The sequence below is a fragment of the Cavia porcellus genome, unplaced genomic scaffold, assembly GCF_034190915.1.
Source record: "Cavia porcellus strain 051 isolate PalLab524CR breed Dunkin Hartley unplaced genomic scaffold, mCavPor4.1 scaffold_20, whole genome shotgun sequence".
NCBI classification, from domain to species: Eukaryota; Metazoa; Chordata; class Mammalia; order Rodentia; family Caviidae; genus Cavia; species Cavia porcellus.
In genome coordinates, this window is record NW_026947503.1 from 36,734,314 (window position 1) to 36,750,342 (window position 16,029).

Genomic DNA, 16,029 nt, shown 5'->3' on the forward strand with positions numbered 1-16,029 from the left:
ACATGCACTCCGGGGCAGAGGGACTCAGCACAGTGTTCACAAATTAAACCCAGCCTCCTCTCCTCCCAGGTAATGGGCCTATCTGATGACAGAGGAGCTTATAAACAGCTATCGTCAAATTAATCTCAATGTTGGAGAAATAATAGCAGCCGTAAATAAGACTGAGTGCGCCTGGCTCACCAGCTTGTCAGGATACTTTATAAAACTGAGCAGCAACATTAATATCGTGTGGTCCAGCCACCTGGGTGACAGGTGGGCACTAGCTGAGGAGTCTCTCTGCTAGTAGGACTACAGCTAGGGTTCAGACCCACTGCTGGGAATGCCAGTGAAGCAGGGCCATTGGCCACTTCCTGGCCCTGCTGCTGCTTCTTCCATATCTTCCCAGATGGTCCCCAGACCCACTCCTAGGGATCCAGGGGCTTGGGTCACCGGACATGATTGTTCCTCTTCACTGTGTGGTCTTGAGGACTAAACCTGGAGGTGCTCTACCACTAAGCTAAATCCCCAGTCCCTTTTATTTTTAATTTCAAGACAGAGTCATGTCAAGTTGCCCAGGCTGAACTCTCAACCCTCCTGCCTTAGCCTCTTGGGTATTTGGATTACAGGCATGTGCTACCATGCCCAGCAAGGATCATGCCTTTTGAGCCCCCTTCTACTGACATGGAGCTCATCCTCGGTCTGAACTCAAAACCTCACAGGCCTCAAGGGGCCTTGTAATGTCTGCCTTACTCATCATAGTGGAGGCCACACCAGACCAAGTCTGTCTCCCTCCTCAGCCACTGCTCCTTGTGAGCAGTGACCCTACGATTGCAGAGACCCTACGATGGTGTGGGTTCTGGTGTGCTAGAATGCATGGCACCATCCTGGCTGATGGCCTCACCTCCTTGTTGGAATATTTATGATGTGACTTCAGTGATGGTGAGTTCAAGGCTTCACAGGGGCACACATGACACATCAGAGAGGAAAAACAGAACCCCATCAGGAAACAGCTAAGCTTATAGTTCTGTCAATAATGGCTGTAGGTATGACGGGGTACACCCATGTAGACACATGTTTGTGAGCAGCAAGTCCTTGTGAGTGTGAGTGTGGAGTCCTTGTGAATAGTATTAGTGTCCTTATCAAAGAGATCCTCCCCTCCTTTGCCATATGAAGTTCCAGCAAAAGGGCAAGCATCCAGGAAGTGGGCCTTGCCAGACACAGAACCTGTTAGCACCTGCATCCTGGACTGTGTAGCTTCCAGAATGGTGACACATGAATTTCTGTTATTTATGTCACCCAGCCTCTGGTGTTTTGTTATTGCAACCTGCATAGATTAAGATAGTAGCTAAGCATGGCATCCCTGGGACAAGGGACCTTGAGACAAGCAGCCATCTTGTATGGGCTTCCCTTCAATGTTCTTTCCCTTATCTTATAATGGGGGTGCTTTGGACCAGTCTTGAGTTGAGTGACCCAGTTCTGAAGCTAGTACCTCCTAAACTGTGCTCCAGGCATGAAGTTCAAGGAATGTTTCTAGAAGTCACACACACACACACACACACACACACACACACACACACACACACAGCTCCATGGTAAGATAGCTTTGGGAAATGACACTGCAGCCAAACCACAGGGCTGTCTTTATCACAGTCTTTAGCAGTACATCCAGTGTACTAACAACAGACAGCGGTACTCTCCAAGATGGGGTGTAGTGTGCAGCACCTCCAAACTGATCAAACATGTAACCTTTTAGCAGTGTTTGGATGAACAGGGTGGGAAATTCCCCTACTTCCAGGTCAGCTCCACCCTGACATGTTCAAGGTCTCCCAGACAACCACCACCCTGCTCCCCCAAAGCCCCACCCTCCACGGCAGAGCATGCTAACCTTCTTACTGTGAAGGCATCGCCCATCACCTCTTTGCAGGAGTCTGTGGAGACTCTTCTCCATTTGCTAGTTCTTCAAAGGTAGCATCCTGCTCTCACCTTTGGCCCTTTGCTTAAGACAAGTCAAGTCAGAGATTGTGAGCACTTTGCTCTCCACAAAAGCCAATTTGCTGCCAGTTGTGTCAACCAGTAGGCAGTGCTGACCAGGAGATTGGCAAAGTCCCAGCTCCCCAGCAGCAGGACGTTAGCCTCTGGTTCCTTAGCAGGTTCCTTACCTCTCCTGCTCAGCCTCACACAGCCTTTAAGACTTGCTCAGGCATCGGTAAATTTGGACATCGCCTCCCTAGGATGTCTGCTCTGTCAGAGAAGTACCCAATCATGACTCAGAATGGGACCGTCAGATCCTCCACACACCTGTTTCCTATGAGGCTCAGTTTCTTCAGGGAGGCAGGTAAGGTGCGTGGGAGAGTGCCTGGAAGAGGGAGGCTACATGAGCATCTGCTGCCACTTTTGTTTTGTTGTTATCCTTTTGTCCCCAGGGCCTGGCACAGGGCCTGGTCCAGTGAACACACTTGTGGTGCTCAGAGCACGTGTGCTGAGTGAGCTGAATGGACCTGTTATCAAATCTGAGCCTCCTTTTAACCTTAGTTCGGAGTTTCTGTGATTGTTCCTATTTTACAGCCAAGAACACTGAGCATCAGAAAAGATCCCCCCACCACAGCTTCCTTCATCACATTTAATGAGCTTCCAAGGAGCTAACAAGAGGAGTCTGCAAGTGATGACTCCTGGCAGGTAAGCACACATAGCAAGAGCAGCCCTGCACTGTACCAGGAGTCATGGTGGGCATGTCATTTCACTCTCACTCAGCCCCGGCAGGTGTGAATTTGCATCCCATCTTGAGAGCAGAACCAGTGCCCTAGGTAGGCGGCCACGGAACCCTGCTCCTGTGCAGCCTCAGTCCTCCACTTGGCTCTCTTCGGAGGGACAGCAGAGCAACCCACTGGAGCAGTGTGGCCAGGCAGAGGGGCAGGAGAGAAGGCAGCGAATCACAGCCAGAATGGCCAGGCCAGAAGGGAGGCAGGAGAAAGGGGACTGGGATGGGTGGAATGACGATGAAATGAGAGTCCAATGCTTCAGAACAGAAAAAGAAAATTCAGACAAGGGTGACAGCCACAGGACTCAGATATTCATCTCTTGGGCAGGCTCTGGCTCTCTGTGGGAGGGGCCGGGGAAGGCTGTCTGGGCCACTGGGGTCCATCTCCTTCTACTGGGGTAGCTTGTCCTGCCTGCTCCAGCTGCACCCCCAAATTATGTAGGCTTCAGTGACCTCTTCCCATGCTACCAAGCTATCTTCCACCTGGCTGGGCCACACTTTCTAGCCCGCATGACCATTGGCTTGGTCCTTGATGTGGCCAGATGCATACATTTTCATTCTACTTCAGGAACATACCAGGCTCTCCCCAGCCAGCCGCAGTCTGTGTGTCAGTTCCCCATCTCTCACCATGGACTCTCAGTAACTGCCTAGGCAATTAAACTGGAACATGCCTTGCCTTTCCTGTGTGGCCCTTTCCTGTGTGCCCAAGTCCCCTAAGACCCCCAGCTGTACCTGGCTTGATTAAGCAGGTTTGTGTGTTTGCAGAGGGCAAGAAAGGGTGTGTGGATGGGTGTTGGGAAATGACTATCTTTTGCTAAGTGCTTCCCAGGATTTTGTGTGCCTCATTCTTTACATGTAACATAATCTCTTTCATCCTCACCTCCCCATGACACTGGCATTAATACAATTACCACCATCTTTTCAGAGGAAGAGACAGATTCAGCAAGGGCCTAAGTCACCTAGATAGTACGTGACAGGGCCAGATTGCCTGATGGCAAAATCTGCATCTACTCCCCTGCCACTCAGTCCTCCCTCCTGCTCTGCCCACAGCCCTTCCGCCAGGAGGTTCAGCAAGCACGGCCCTGGCCCTGCCTGCAAGCAGGCCCCAAAGTCAGTGAAGACTAATGGAAGCCTTTGTTAGTTTGGAATAATAAAAAGTGTAAAAAATAAGAAGTGGTGATGGTTACACAATATTGTGTGTGAGTACAGCTGATGCCACTGGGTTATACCTTATAAAATAGCTAAAATGACAAATTTTATGCTGTTTTTATTTCACCATAATAAAAAAAATAGAATCTTTAGCGCACAGGGGCAGCCCCATCTGGTGTCCAGGAAACCCTACACAGCACTATGGTGGGTTTATCTCCATGCCCTGACCTCCTTTCCACGTACCACGTAAGCTTCAAGCTTCACCCAAGTGCATATCAGTCCTGACTAGCCCTACTTGAGCTGCCCAGACTCATACAGTTTAACAGATTGTATCAGGACCCAAGGATCCCTCTGGCCCTCAGCATCAAAAATCTGAGTTCCAGCCTGGCATGATGCACACCTGTAATCCCAGCACTTGAGAGAGATCACCGCAATTTGAAGGTCAGCGTGGGCTACATAGTGAGTTCAAGGTCAGCCTGGACTACAGAGCAAGACCCTGTTTCAAAAAAAAAAAATCTGGTTCTAATCCTGCTTTGGACTCAGGAAGCCAGCTCTGGACTCTGCTCTCTGGACTCCAGGCTCCCAGTGCTGGGAATAAGAGGCCTGGGGCCAATCCCAAAATGCTCTTCACACACGTCCAAGAAGCACTTACATTTGGGAAGAGTGTAAGCATAGGGCACGGCTTGGACTGAATATGTCACTGAAGGTCTATATCTTTACCCAAAAGTGTGTGGAAAATCCACATCTAGAGGCATTTGGCTGGCTTTTCACCAGTTGAGAGGTGAAACTGGAAACTGAATTGTGTTTACCCTGCAGTGAGTCCAGGCCATTTTTGCCTCAGAGCTAAGGTTCTTCTGCCTGCTGAGCATACATCTAATAACTCCCTAGCCCCTGCAGTCTGATGCTCCCCAAGGGAATTCCTCTCAGTCTTGGGTACCACATGGGATAGGTGAGTGCCCCTGCTGAGGAGGTCCTGGGCAGTGAGCACAGCCCAGCTCTGACCACCTCGACTCCCCTGTTCCTTTCTCACTCTCTCCAGGGAGTCTGGGCTGGTCAGGGACCCTTTAGGGTGAACCACCATGTGCCAGGCTCTTCACCTCACTCACACCTCACCTACCAGGCAGGATCAAGCTGAGGCCAGCTGGCAATGAGTCCCTCACCCGGGTGATGTATCTTCTTCACGCCCCCACTTCCCTGGACTTCCCTGGACGGTTGGGTCCCCCAGGTTCAGGCAGGTCCAGTTAACCTCCCACCAACTCTTGCTATCTGTCCTTTTGAATTCTGTGGTGGGTACAGCCCCACATCCTGGGCACCTATCCTGGAGCAGCCTCAGGATTACTCCAGCCAGAGAAGACAAGCAAGGCTTGCCTCCCCTCCACCATGTGCTGCTTCTCTCCTGACCCTGCCTGACTTACACCAGCCTGCCTACCTAAAGCAAAGGGAAAGCCATGGCTGACCCACCCTGGTGTCCAAGATGAGGAGCTCTGGTGAGCACTGAATGAGCTGGGGCCATGGCCCTGTCCCAGCTACCCTGGGGTCTCCTCCCTCAGCAGGACTGGGGATACCATGGGCCATGGGGTGGTCAAGGTACAGGGAGATTTGAGAAGAGCCACTTCTGTGGACCTAGGCCTCCCCTTTCTCCTTTCCTTCCCTGGAATCAGAATTTGTAACTCTGGTCAGCAGGCCCATGCCTCGATGGTAGAGGAGTAGGGTCCTTCCCACCTGGGCTCCAGGGAATGAGCCCACCATGAAGGCCAAGAGCTATGGAAAGGCATCCTTTGGGTAAAGGAAACCTAGTGCCTCTGGCTCTGAGATAGGAGTGGGCACATTCAGCTCCCACAGGCCTTGGAATAAACAGTTGCTCTAAAACATTGGTAGTCCTGAGGGGCAGACAGCCCAGAGGAGGGGTTCTCAAGAAGGGATGGCATAGGATCGTGGCAGCTGGTCGGGGAGAACTGGAGCTCAGCCGGCTGAGGGACACGGAGGGCACTGGCTCCTCCCTCCTACCCTCAGCCCCCAGGGAAGCAGCAGCTGTTGGGGCTTCCTGCCTTCCCTGAGACAGGTGTTGGCTGAATTTTTGCCTCTCTGCCCTCCCTACTGCAGGCACAAGCTGACTCAGCTCTGCCACTTCCTCTCCTAGACTGGGAAGCCAACCCTGTGAACTGGGAATATGAACTGGCATTGCCATGGCCAGGCCACCACGTGGGTGACATCATCATCCCTCAATGGCTGGGGGGATTTGTTGGAGGCTGCTTGCCCCAACCTCAGGGCACATTTAAAGGGAAGCAACAACCCACTCCTCAGCCCTGGAACTGTGGCAGCAGAAGCGCTCCCAACCCTAAATCCTGGGGAGCCCTGGGGTCTGTGCCAAGGGCCGCCAGCCCAGCAGGAGCCATGACTACTCCCTTGTCACCTGTACCACAGTACAGCCTGACCAGCAGAAACCAAGGGCCCACAGAATGCTTAGGGGCGTGTGTAGCTGTCCTGATAAAAAGGTAACAGAAACGGAAGTTATTCTCATTAGGAGGAAATCACAGTTTTTTTGGAGCAGTAAGGGGCAATTAGGCCAATTATCTCCCTTGGCAGATAGGAAGTAAAGTCGCATAGCAGGGCGACTTGGCCAGCATCATCGGGGTGGTAACTGACAGATAAGGACTCGAAGCCAGGACTGTGTCCCCGTGCACAATGCTAGTCATTCCTGGGCTGGCTTTGCAGTTTGTGTCACACGTGTAACTTCACGTGACAAGACCCTGGACAGGCTAACTAAGGACTGATGGGGGAAACTGACTTGCTCAAGATCACAGTTCTTTTCACAGCAGGAAAAGAAGCAGAACCCAGGTCACAGAACACTTATCACCATCTTCCTTCCTTTACACCTCTGCCCCACTGGGCCTGCTGATGGAAGGGACTGGCACTAGGCAGGGCTGGGACCTGTCAGTCATCCACTAACTCTCCTCACAGCTCCATACAGAAGGAAGCAGAGAGTAGGCCAGCATGAAGAGACTCCACGACCGTGGCAGTTGAGTGCATCAGAAGGCCCCAGTCCCAACTATCAAACCACCATTCCAGTGGATTATAATCACTAAAAGTGATGCTTGTGAAAATACAATAAAATGTGAAAACGTGTGTGACATTATGTGAAATAAAAAATGGAGAATGCCAAATTACATATACACTGTGTTTACTGCAAAATAAACACACACTAAATGTATGTACAAAAATGTGGAAGGCAGTTCATTCATGCGATCGGAGGGGCGGAATCCTTAAGAGACTTTACTCTTTGGTTTACTTTCCAAACTTTCCAAATGGGATTCTGTTATCTCCATGATACAAAAGACAACTGTGAAGGCAGCAAGATGATCTAAGAAAGCTTGCAAAACACACCTACAATGCAGAGGATGCCTGTTATTTCTGTGAAAGCAAATCACGTATCTTGCCTCCTCATCCCCCTCAGTGAGCAGGCCAAGCCTCTGCTGAGGCAGCTCCTGAAAATTAAAGGAACTCACCATTCCCGGTCCTAGTTTCTGGCTCAGTTCCTACTAAGGGTTCTCTGGTCCTCAAGCCACACCCCACCTCTCAGGGCCCACTGTGAGGCACACAGCGCTCAGCATTAGGAACTGAACTTATCATAGTCTGCAGTGTGCGAGATGCAAGGAGGCCTCTCCCGGTGCAGATAAAGGGTCCAGTGGTCTGAACTGGATGTGGAAGACAGCAGGACTGTTTCTCCTTGCCTTAGTTTTAAGGAGGTCCCTGAAGCCTGACCACCATGAGGCCAGTGCTGGAACTACAGCTGAGCACTCAGGCACCTGGTTCAGTCATTTACTGGTGGGGGCAGGAGGGCAAGGGTTTTCACCACTCTAGACCTCAGTTTCTTCCTCTGGTTCCCAGTTACTTCCTCACTGGGAAAAACAGAGATCATGAAAGAGAATAAACTTTGAATCAGGGAAATCTTCCCTCTACAAAGGGGACCAATCTTGAGACCAGAGCCCATGACTCCCTGCCACCTGTCCTCACCCCACCACACCCCTGCCTTTGGCCCACCCCATTCAGCTACCAGGCTGGGTACCTCCAGCTCCTCCTTCTCATGGTAATGGTGATTTTCTGCAAATACATGGGAACAAAACTCCTGGCATTCGCCTGTCCTGGAACCTCTTCTCAGAAGGAGAAAACTTAATAAAATATATCCAGACTGAAACACCGTGGGCCCAGCTACAGCCACCAGAGAGGCTAATGCGAGAGCGGCTGCTTCAGGTGATCCAGCAGCTCAAGGTAGCTGTAAATTATCCAATTAGGGGTGTCAGGCATGCAGAGAGAGGGGTCATGTAAACATGAAGGCTTTTACTATTGAAGTTCATTTCCCATTCCAACAGAAAACTGGACTTCATGGTATTAGAAGTCTCTACTCCCAATCGTCACTCCAATACCCTTTCGTTTGCCAAATGCTGTATGCTTTCTACACACAGGACTCGTTGCTCACCGAGCTGACTGTTCCTCTCATCCTCCATTTGTCTTCATGGGATACACTGTCCCAGCATCCTGAAGACCTCACCCTCCTGAGCCCCTTCCACTTGCAACCCTGCTCCCTCCTTCCCTTCTGGTAAGGACCACCCACCACGCTAGCCGTCTTCCTACCCTCACCCCTAGAAAGTTTCCATGGCCTCCTCCCTGACCTCAGCCCCTCCATCTCACCTCTCTGTCATCAGCTGCCAGAATAAATTATCTATACACCACTGTCCCCTGAGAGCTCCCAGGGGCTACAGGAGCAAGTTCAAACTTTTCCAAAGGCTTCAGAAACTGTCTCTGACATCTCCTTCAGCCTTTTCCCCATATTCTGTAGACCTTGTACTGGGAGACTCCTGATTATTCTCTGGGGAGTCACTCAAAGGCAGGACAATAGCCTGCAGCCCTTGTTGCTGTGTAAGACAACACACACACACACACACACACACACACACACACACACCTCCCTCCTCATGTGCACATGTGTTCTTGACAAATCAGCAGAACCCTGGCACTGGTCAAAATCTCACTGGATCCCCACACCTACACGGCAAGCCTCCCCTCTTACTCCATCCTGTATGCACACCACCTCCTCAGCAAGGTCATCTCTGACTTTATTTGATCCTCAAGCCAACGGTAAATGCCTACAGTTGTGAAGAGGAAAGGCAGCCAACTAACATGTCCTCACTGTGTGTGAGGTGCCTTCAGTCTGCACACCCCCTGTCAGGTAGGTTTCATGATGGTCGTCGTCCAGGTGATGCTCAGACCAGTAGCTAGGTTCACTCTTCCAGATCAAGACTGAGCTAGGACCCACACCCTGGACAGCTCCGAGCCTGCTGCACCAGCCAGGACAGTCTTCCCTTCACTTGGTGCTTCAGCTCAGACATCTTGGACAGCATCTGGTGCCCTGAGCATTCCATATCCTCCCAGCCTTAGCATAAGCCCAGGAGGTCCCTCTTTGTTCTGTAACCATCTTAACACAGGACATGGCCCAAAGTAGATACCATAGAACACTTATTAACTAAATGAATAGTGTGGGTGGATGAGTGAATGAATGAATGAATGATCAGCACATGAGGTATAAGCATTGCAAGTGGTTCAACTACGGGGTCATGTTTACATTTCATTGTTAGATCGTGAAATGAATAGAATGCCCCGAATCAGAGTCAAGAGCATTTTGTCTCCTGGTCTTGGCTCCAGAAAATGGCTCAAGGGTACACCTGGATCTAGCACAGAGTCACTGACTCTCTGGCAACTACCAAGTTCTCCAATGTGACACTGCAGGTTGCTTATTTAAAGATGGAGGGGCAGTAAGTGAGAAAGCTGCAAAAAAAGAAAGATGGTCCAGCCTCATCAGCTGCAGGAATGTGTTAGTGCTCTCAGTGGCTTTGTCCCCTAACCCCGAACATTTAATAGTGTTTGCTGCTTTTTGGAAAATTATCATTTTAGAAAACTTGCTTAAGTGGGCCTTATCCAGTGCTAATCTAAAAAGAAATTCTTGAATTCAGAAAGACTGGAACAAAGGCTACCTTATCACAGGGCTAGTAGTAGAGGATCCCCTTAACAGGTGGCTTTTCCAAAATGCTTGAGTCAAAGCAGGTCTGTGTCAGAGGGTTAAGAGAATAAATATAACATATATCAGCTTTGTAGTTCTTAAATTATTCAGTTTTCAGGGGGTAGTCTTCATAATATGTCAAGTGTTTAGTTCTGACAATCTGGGTCAAATATAGTGTGCACTTGATAAATTGCCAAAACACGATTTCCCATTAACCCAGTGGCTTTCTACATTATTACTAGGTTAATAAACTAGCCTCAAAATGTATTGTCAACCAGTTTTGATATACTTGACACTAATTTAAAAAATAAAAATCGTAGAATTAATTAACACTGATGATGTACTCTTCAGGATAAAAATGAGAGTGGTCCCCTGATTTAGGGTAGTTTGATTATTGCTCAGGTTGGCTGGGAGGGTATTTTGCTTTCTCAAACTAGGAGCAAAATTAATAGTCTCATGAAAATTAACAAAAAAATTTTAAAGAAAAAAACATCCTCAAGACTGGCTTTGGGGACCTGCTATCTCTGCTCCCGACAGCGTGAGCCTCCACCGGGAACATCCATGTGTGTCCATGTGTCACAGTAAATCAGCTCAGCTTTCCCACCCTGGCTGGGAAGAGCATGTGAACAAAGGGCCAGAGCAGAGAGGGCAGCTGGGAGGGAGGCACAGGGGGAATTGTACTGAAGCCACAAAGCAGGCAAGGAAGCGCAGTGGTCAGGCAGGGGGCACCGCCCGTCCACCCGCCCTGCCAATCTGCCTGCCAGGAAAGCAGCATAGGCAAGCGAGCACAGGGAGACAGCCCGAGAACCAGGACAAGGCACATCCGCCAAGAGAGAATGGGCCTCCAAACGATGACCCCTTGAAGGAACCATGAATTTCTTTAATCAACTGATTTCCTTGGGTGTCTAAAACGCCTCATTTAGCAAGGCTTGTTCTGGGCTGAAACTGAATAGGTGTAATTGACAAATGCTTGAATTTGGGTTCCACTCTAAGAGGAAAAAAATACCTCTCCACTGGCTTCTCCAGTGCAATTATAGAAGGGAAAAAAGGCATATTTTAAAGGTTCTTCCAATTCAATTTAGAAGAAGGTCGTAACTTCCCTCCTGACCTTCCCTACCCCCACCCCAACACACACACACACAGACAAAGGCTGTGATCTGACTTGCTTGCTCCTAACAGAGGCCTTAGGGCCACAGATGAAGCAGCTGTCAGGCTAGCAGGGTATAATCAGCTTTAATAGGCTCACAGGCTGCAGAGGGCACAGATTCTCTTATTCCCATAGTAGTAGGTCGGGTTGCTGGCCAGCCCTGGGACAAGGTAGGGTGGTCTCAGTTTCTATTTCAAATGCATCCTTATTCAGGATCTCAATGGGAATCTTACACTGTAGGTCCCAAAAATTTAAATATGCACATAGAAGATTCTTGAAAATTCCAGACCATGGCTTCAGCTATATGTCACATGTCACCCCCAACATAATTTATAAGGACAGTAAATCAATGAGACAGTAAACAGAAAAGTTAAAGCACAACCAAAATGGGTTTTTCAGGTGAGTCTGAAATGCTACAAGATTGCTAGTTAAGAACAGTATCCCTTCTCTCAACCTAAGTGTCATTTTCCTTTCCCTTCTCCAGCATCATAAACCAGTGCCTGTGTAGCTTGGAAAACTAAGATGAAATGTGGAGACCTCTGGGCACACAGGTGGCCTAACACAGGGGTGCTCTCTATATGCTGTTTCAGCGTGACAGGACAACTGGCCCATCCCATGGCCCCAATCTATTGTTAAAAGATATGGACTAGATGAGATTAAAGTCACCATATCTTGCCACAAAAAAAAGAAAGGAAAAAAAAGAAAGAAGGTAAAAAGAAAAGGCATTCACTCAAATCTTACAATGGGAGGTGGGGGTGGTGGGTGGGTGAGGGTGGGGATAGAAAAGCAAGGGGGGAAATCTAAACAGCAGGATACGACAATAAATGGGAAAACAGCAAGAGAAAAAGCACACTAGGTTAATATAGGAAAACTAGTTCTTTATTGAGAGATTGTATATTAGTATTAGTGGATTCTGTGTGTAACAATGTCATCATGCACACGATACAAAAAAAAAGGCTGAGCCCACCATGCTTCGGAAGGGCAACAGAACAAAAGCAGCGTACAATGAGCAGATGGCCCGGGCTACACGACCACAGTACGTTTCAGCAGGGTAACACCTCTAACCGAGCGCTGTACATTGTCAACTGGGGGATGTAAAAAAATACAGATCATGCTTTAGTTTTAGTACAAGAAAAGGTGAAAAAGATACACAACCAAAAGGATATTTGATACAGAAAAAATTACCCACAAAATAAGAACAGGAAGTAATTCAGCACAGCAGAACACGCTACCCCTGTTTAATGGAAAACCATTTTGCTGAGATTTTTTTCCTTTTTTCTTTTTTTTTTTATTTGCCAAATGGCAGTCCAGGGAGGCTACTTGCGACTTTATTTTGGAAGAGCCCTCCAAGGGGGCTCTATTCTTTCATGATTGCTGCTGTTTTGTTCCAGTTTTCGAGCAGGTCTGGCTGGCCAGGCAGCAGAAGGGAGCCGGCTGTTACAGAAGCAGCTCTGAGGGCCAGGGCAGATGTCCAAAGATGCTCTTGACATTGTACAATTAAACAATTAAGACCCTATGGCCATGGCTTCCTCGTAAGCCAGGGACCTTGGTGCACCAAATTTTCAGAGACTGGAATAGCAGCAACTGTCATTTCATTAGAGATTTTTCTTTTTGATATTTGTCTTTAGCAATTTTTGCCTCCAACTAAATGGAATCCTCAGTATGTCTGGGTGCTACGAAGCAGCCAGCTGATGGCCACCCAGACAACTGGAAAATGGGGTGTTGCAGCCTCCAAGCCAAGGCAAAAGGAATCCACTTAACAGGGATTTACAGTGCAATGTACTCGGCTAAACAAGATGAAGATACAAAAATGGTTATTTCTCTACATCTATTCTGAAATGGCCTACATCCTACACTACTACAATGGAAATTAAAAAGAACAGATTTAAGCTGGCAGACTATCTAACAGTTTTACAAGAAGATTGTGGTGTAGGATCTTGTTGAGTTAAGCATTAGTATCCTCTATCGGAAGGTCATGAATTCTTAGCACACTGTGCTAAATTTTACCCACAGCCCAACTCACCCCTCAGCCCTTAAATTTCCTGTGGGTGTGTTAGCCATGAAAGTAAACTTTGACTAACAAGTAAAATTTGTTTTGTTGGATTGGTGGGGGTGGGTTGGGGGAGAAGTATTAAAAATAAAATTTAAGGCAGCTGAACAATTTGAATTTCAAAACATGGAACCAGTATCCTGCAATGGTATTTAGAGATTGGTGGTATTAATGAGGATGATAATGATTTAATCAGGATAATTATACTTTCAGGCTCAACATCCTTCTTAATCATTTTTGAATTTCTGCCTAGTGTAATGTTCCACACCCGTTTTAAGAGGAAATGCCAACTAATAAGAGATAATTGTGTACAGGGGGAGGGGGTTGGCATTTCAAGGAGATCTCATCCAGCCCCCCTTCTTCCTCACACACCCCCTCAACCCCACGCTAGGCTGGCCTGAGATAGGGGATACTGCCGCTTAAATAGCAATGCGTTCCTCAGATGGAGACAGGAAATGGTTAAGAGGGGTGTCACAATACAGCTAAATGCGGAGGCAGAAGGGTCACAGCGCACACAGCAGCGAGTTGACCATTCACTGAGCTACACAATGAAGAAAAAAAAAAGATTTGATAAATGCAGAATGTCATCATTCTATCATCACACAAAAACTGCGGTTCAAACAGGCCTAAAGGGGCCAACCTTGCCTTCTGGGTTCTGGAGAGGGGCGCGGGGCTGGGGACAGCTGGGCTGGAAGGAGGAGGGCCGGGCTTTCCTGGTCTGCCCAATCCGGCCCCCGGGGCGCACTAAAGCGCTGGCCCTGCGACCCCACCCCCCACTCTGACTGGAGCCGGAGCCAGGTCGGCAAAGGGAAGACATCATTCAGTGTGTGCGGGAGGGGGTGGGGAGGGGGCCTCTGCCAGCAGGGATTGAAGCAGACGTGGAGTGGGAGAGAAGAAACATTTCCAAGAAGAGAAATGTGAGTCCAGAGGCAGAATACAAAAAGTAAAAAAAAAAAAAAAAAAGAATTGAAATGCATCTTGGATTTGCTTTGGGAGGTGGCAATTTTTGATTGAAAGAAAATGGAAGAAATGTGGGGTAAGGGGGAGAGGAGGGAGAAAATCAAGCTATTGTTGTAGCAGAATATAAAGGAAAAGGGATGTGGGGAAAGGGGACTGCAAATACATCCCGTATATCACAGTTAAAAACAAAGCCCGCGCTGGCCTGCTGCTTGGTCAACTGCTGCCTGGGGCAAAGGCCTCTGGCATGGGGACAGCTTCCCATCTCACCCTCACACACAGCGCAACACCCAAGGCCACATGCCCCGCTCCGCCGGCCCAGGGGTGCGCGGCAGCGCACGTCTGATCTCTGAGGCGCGCGCACACACACACACACACACACACACGCACGCGCGCGCGCACACACACACACACACATTCCCAAGGATTGTGAACCCACAAATGCAACTGTCATACAAAGACAATTGCGGGGGGCGGGGTGAGCAGGGCCATAGCACAAGGGCAGTAACACAAAAAGGGTTAAAGGGGAAGAAAAGATGGGACGGGGAAATCGTGCAATTGCCCATGAGATGGTGGGGGCTGGGGCATGGGATAAGGCAGATACCTAGATCCCGGCTAACCAGTTATTGGGATTGACCAAAAATGAAGAAATACAAAACACATATAAAAGAAAACCCATATGTCTCAAAAAAGCAAGTCGCAGAAAACCAGGCGTGCATATTCATTCTCTCTTTCTCTCTCTCTCACACACACAGATACAGACATAAAGTCATTTATCTCTCGCCTTCTTTCGATCACACAGGGCTAGGTATTAAGGGAAAAGGGTTGTGATTTGGAGGAACCACGTCCGCCGCAAAGAATAAAAATAGGGCTGGGCGGGAGGGACCCAAATTCGCCAAACCCTAACTTCACTACAGAAGCTCCCACGAGGGCGGCCACCCCCACACCCGGGGGGTCTCCCTAAAAGGGGGTGGGGAGCAGCCACCGCTCGTCCCGCGTCCACGCGGGTGAGCCCTGAGTCCCGGCCGCCCGCGGCGCCCGCCCCCGCCCGGTGCCTGCGGCGATCCACGCTCGCAAGCAGACCCCAAAAGGAAAAAGCGATACCTCTGTTTCGCACAGAGCCAAACACTGGAAGCACGAGATAGCCGACGTGGACCAGGACCATCCTGGCTCCTCGCGCGGCGGCGGCGGCGGCGGCTGCGCGCGGGCCCTTTGTGGCGCGGCTCCGGGGCGCGGGCGCGGGCGGCGGCGGGGCTGCGGGAGCCGCCGGGGCGGGAGGCGGAGCGCGGGGCGCGGGCGGCGGCGGGGCGGCGGCTGGCGGGGAAACAGATGGCCCATGGAAAGGCTCCCTTCCCGGCCCCTCTCGACATTCAAAGGCTCTGGGGCCGCAGCTGCCGCCACACAAAGGCGCGCGCAGCCAATGGGAACAGAGCGCGGCGCGGCGCGGCCTCGCCGGAACCGCGGGGGACAGCGGGGACCGCGGGAGCGCGAGGGGCGGGGGCGGGGCGGGGTGACGGCCGGGAGCGAGCGGGCGGCCAATCGCCGCGGCCTGCTGCGGGGCGCGGGGGGAGGGTTCAGCCCCGCGGGACGCGTGGAGCCCAACGCGGGTCCTGGCTGCCCGCGGACCGGTGCGCGCGCGCGACACCCCTGCGCGCGCGCACACACACACATACATACACGGGCGGCGTGCACATGGAACGTGCACATACGGAGAAAGACGTGCTTCTAGACATGTGGAGGTGCTTTCCTTAGCGCAGAGAGACGGGCACGAGCGCAAGAAGTGCACACGACCCAGAGGTCTCTGCCCACCGCGCACGGGTCACTCGGGGACGTGCGCAGGAAGGCAGGCGCACGTGCAGAGCCCGACTGCGGGCACAAGTGGAGCTGGAAAGCCAGCAAGCAGCCGCAAACAAGACCCAAGCACTGTCGCACAA

General features: G+C 50.3%; 1 protein-coding gene across 1 annotated transcript in view; it reads right to left on the reverse strand.

The window, feature by feature from the left end:
- The window catches only part of Ark2c (arkadia (RNF111) C-terminal like ring finger ubiquitin ligase 2C), a 102,868-nt gene extending 87,139 nt beyond the window's left edge, over nt 1–15,729 (reverse strand). Inside the window, exon 1 of the mRNA XM_063231736.1 lies at nt 15,200–15,729. Within this exon, the coding sequence (XP_063087806.1) occupies nt 15,200–15,260 (61 nt within the window). The 5' untranslated portion in view covers nt 15,261–15,729. The remainder of the gene's footprint in view (nt 1–15,199) is intronic.
- Nucleotides 15,730–16,029: the final 300 nt, after the last annotated feature.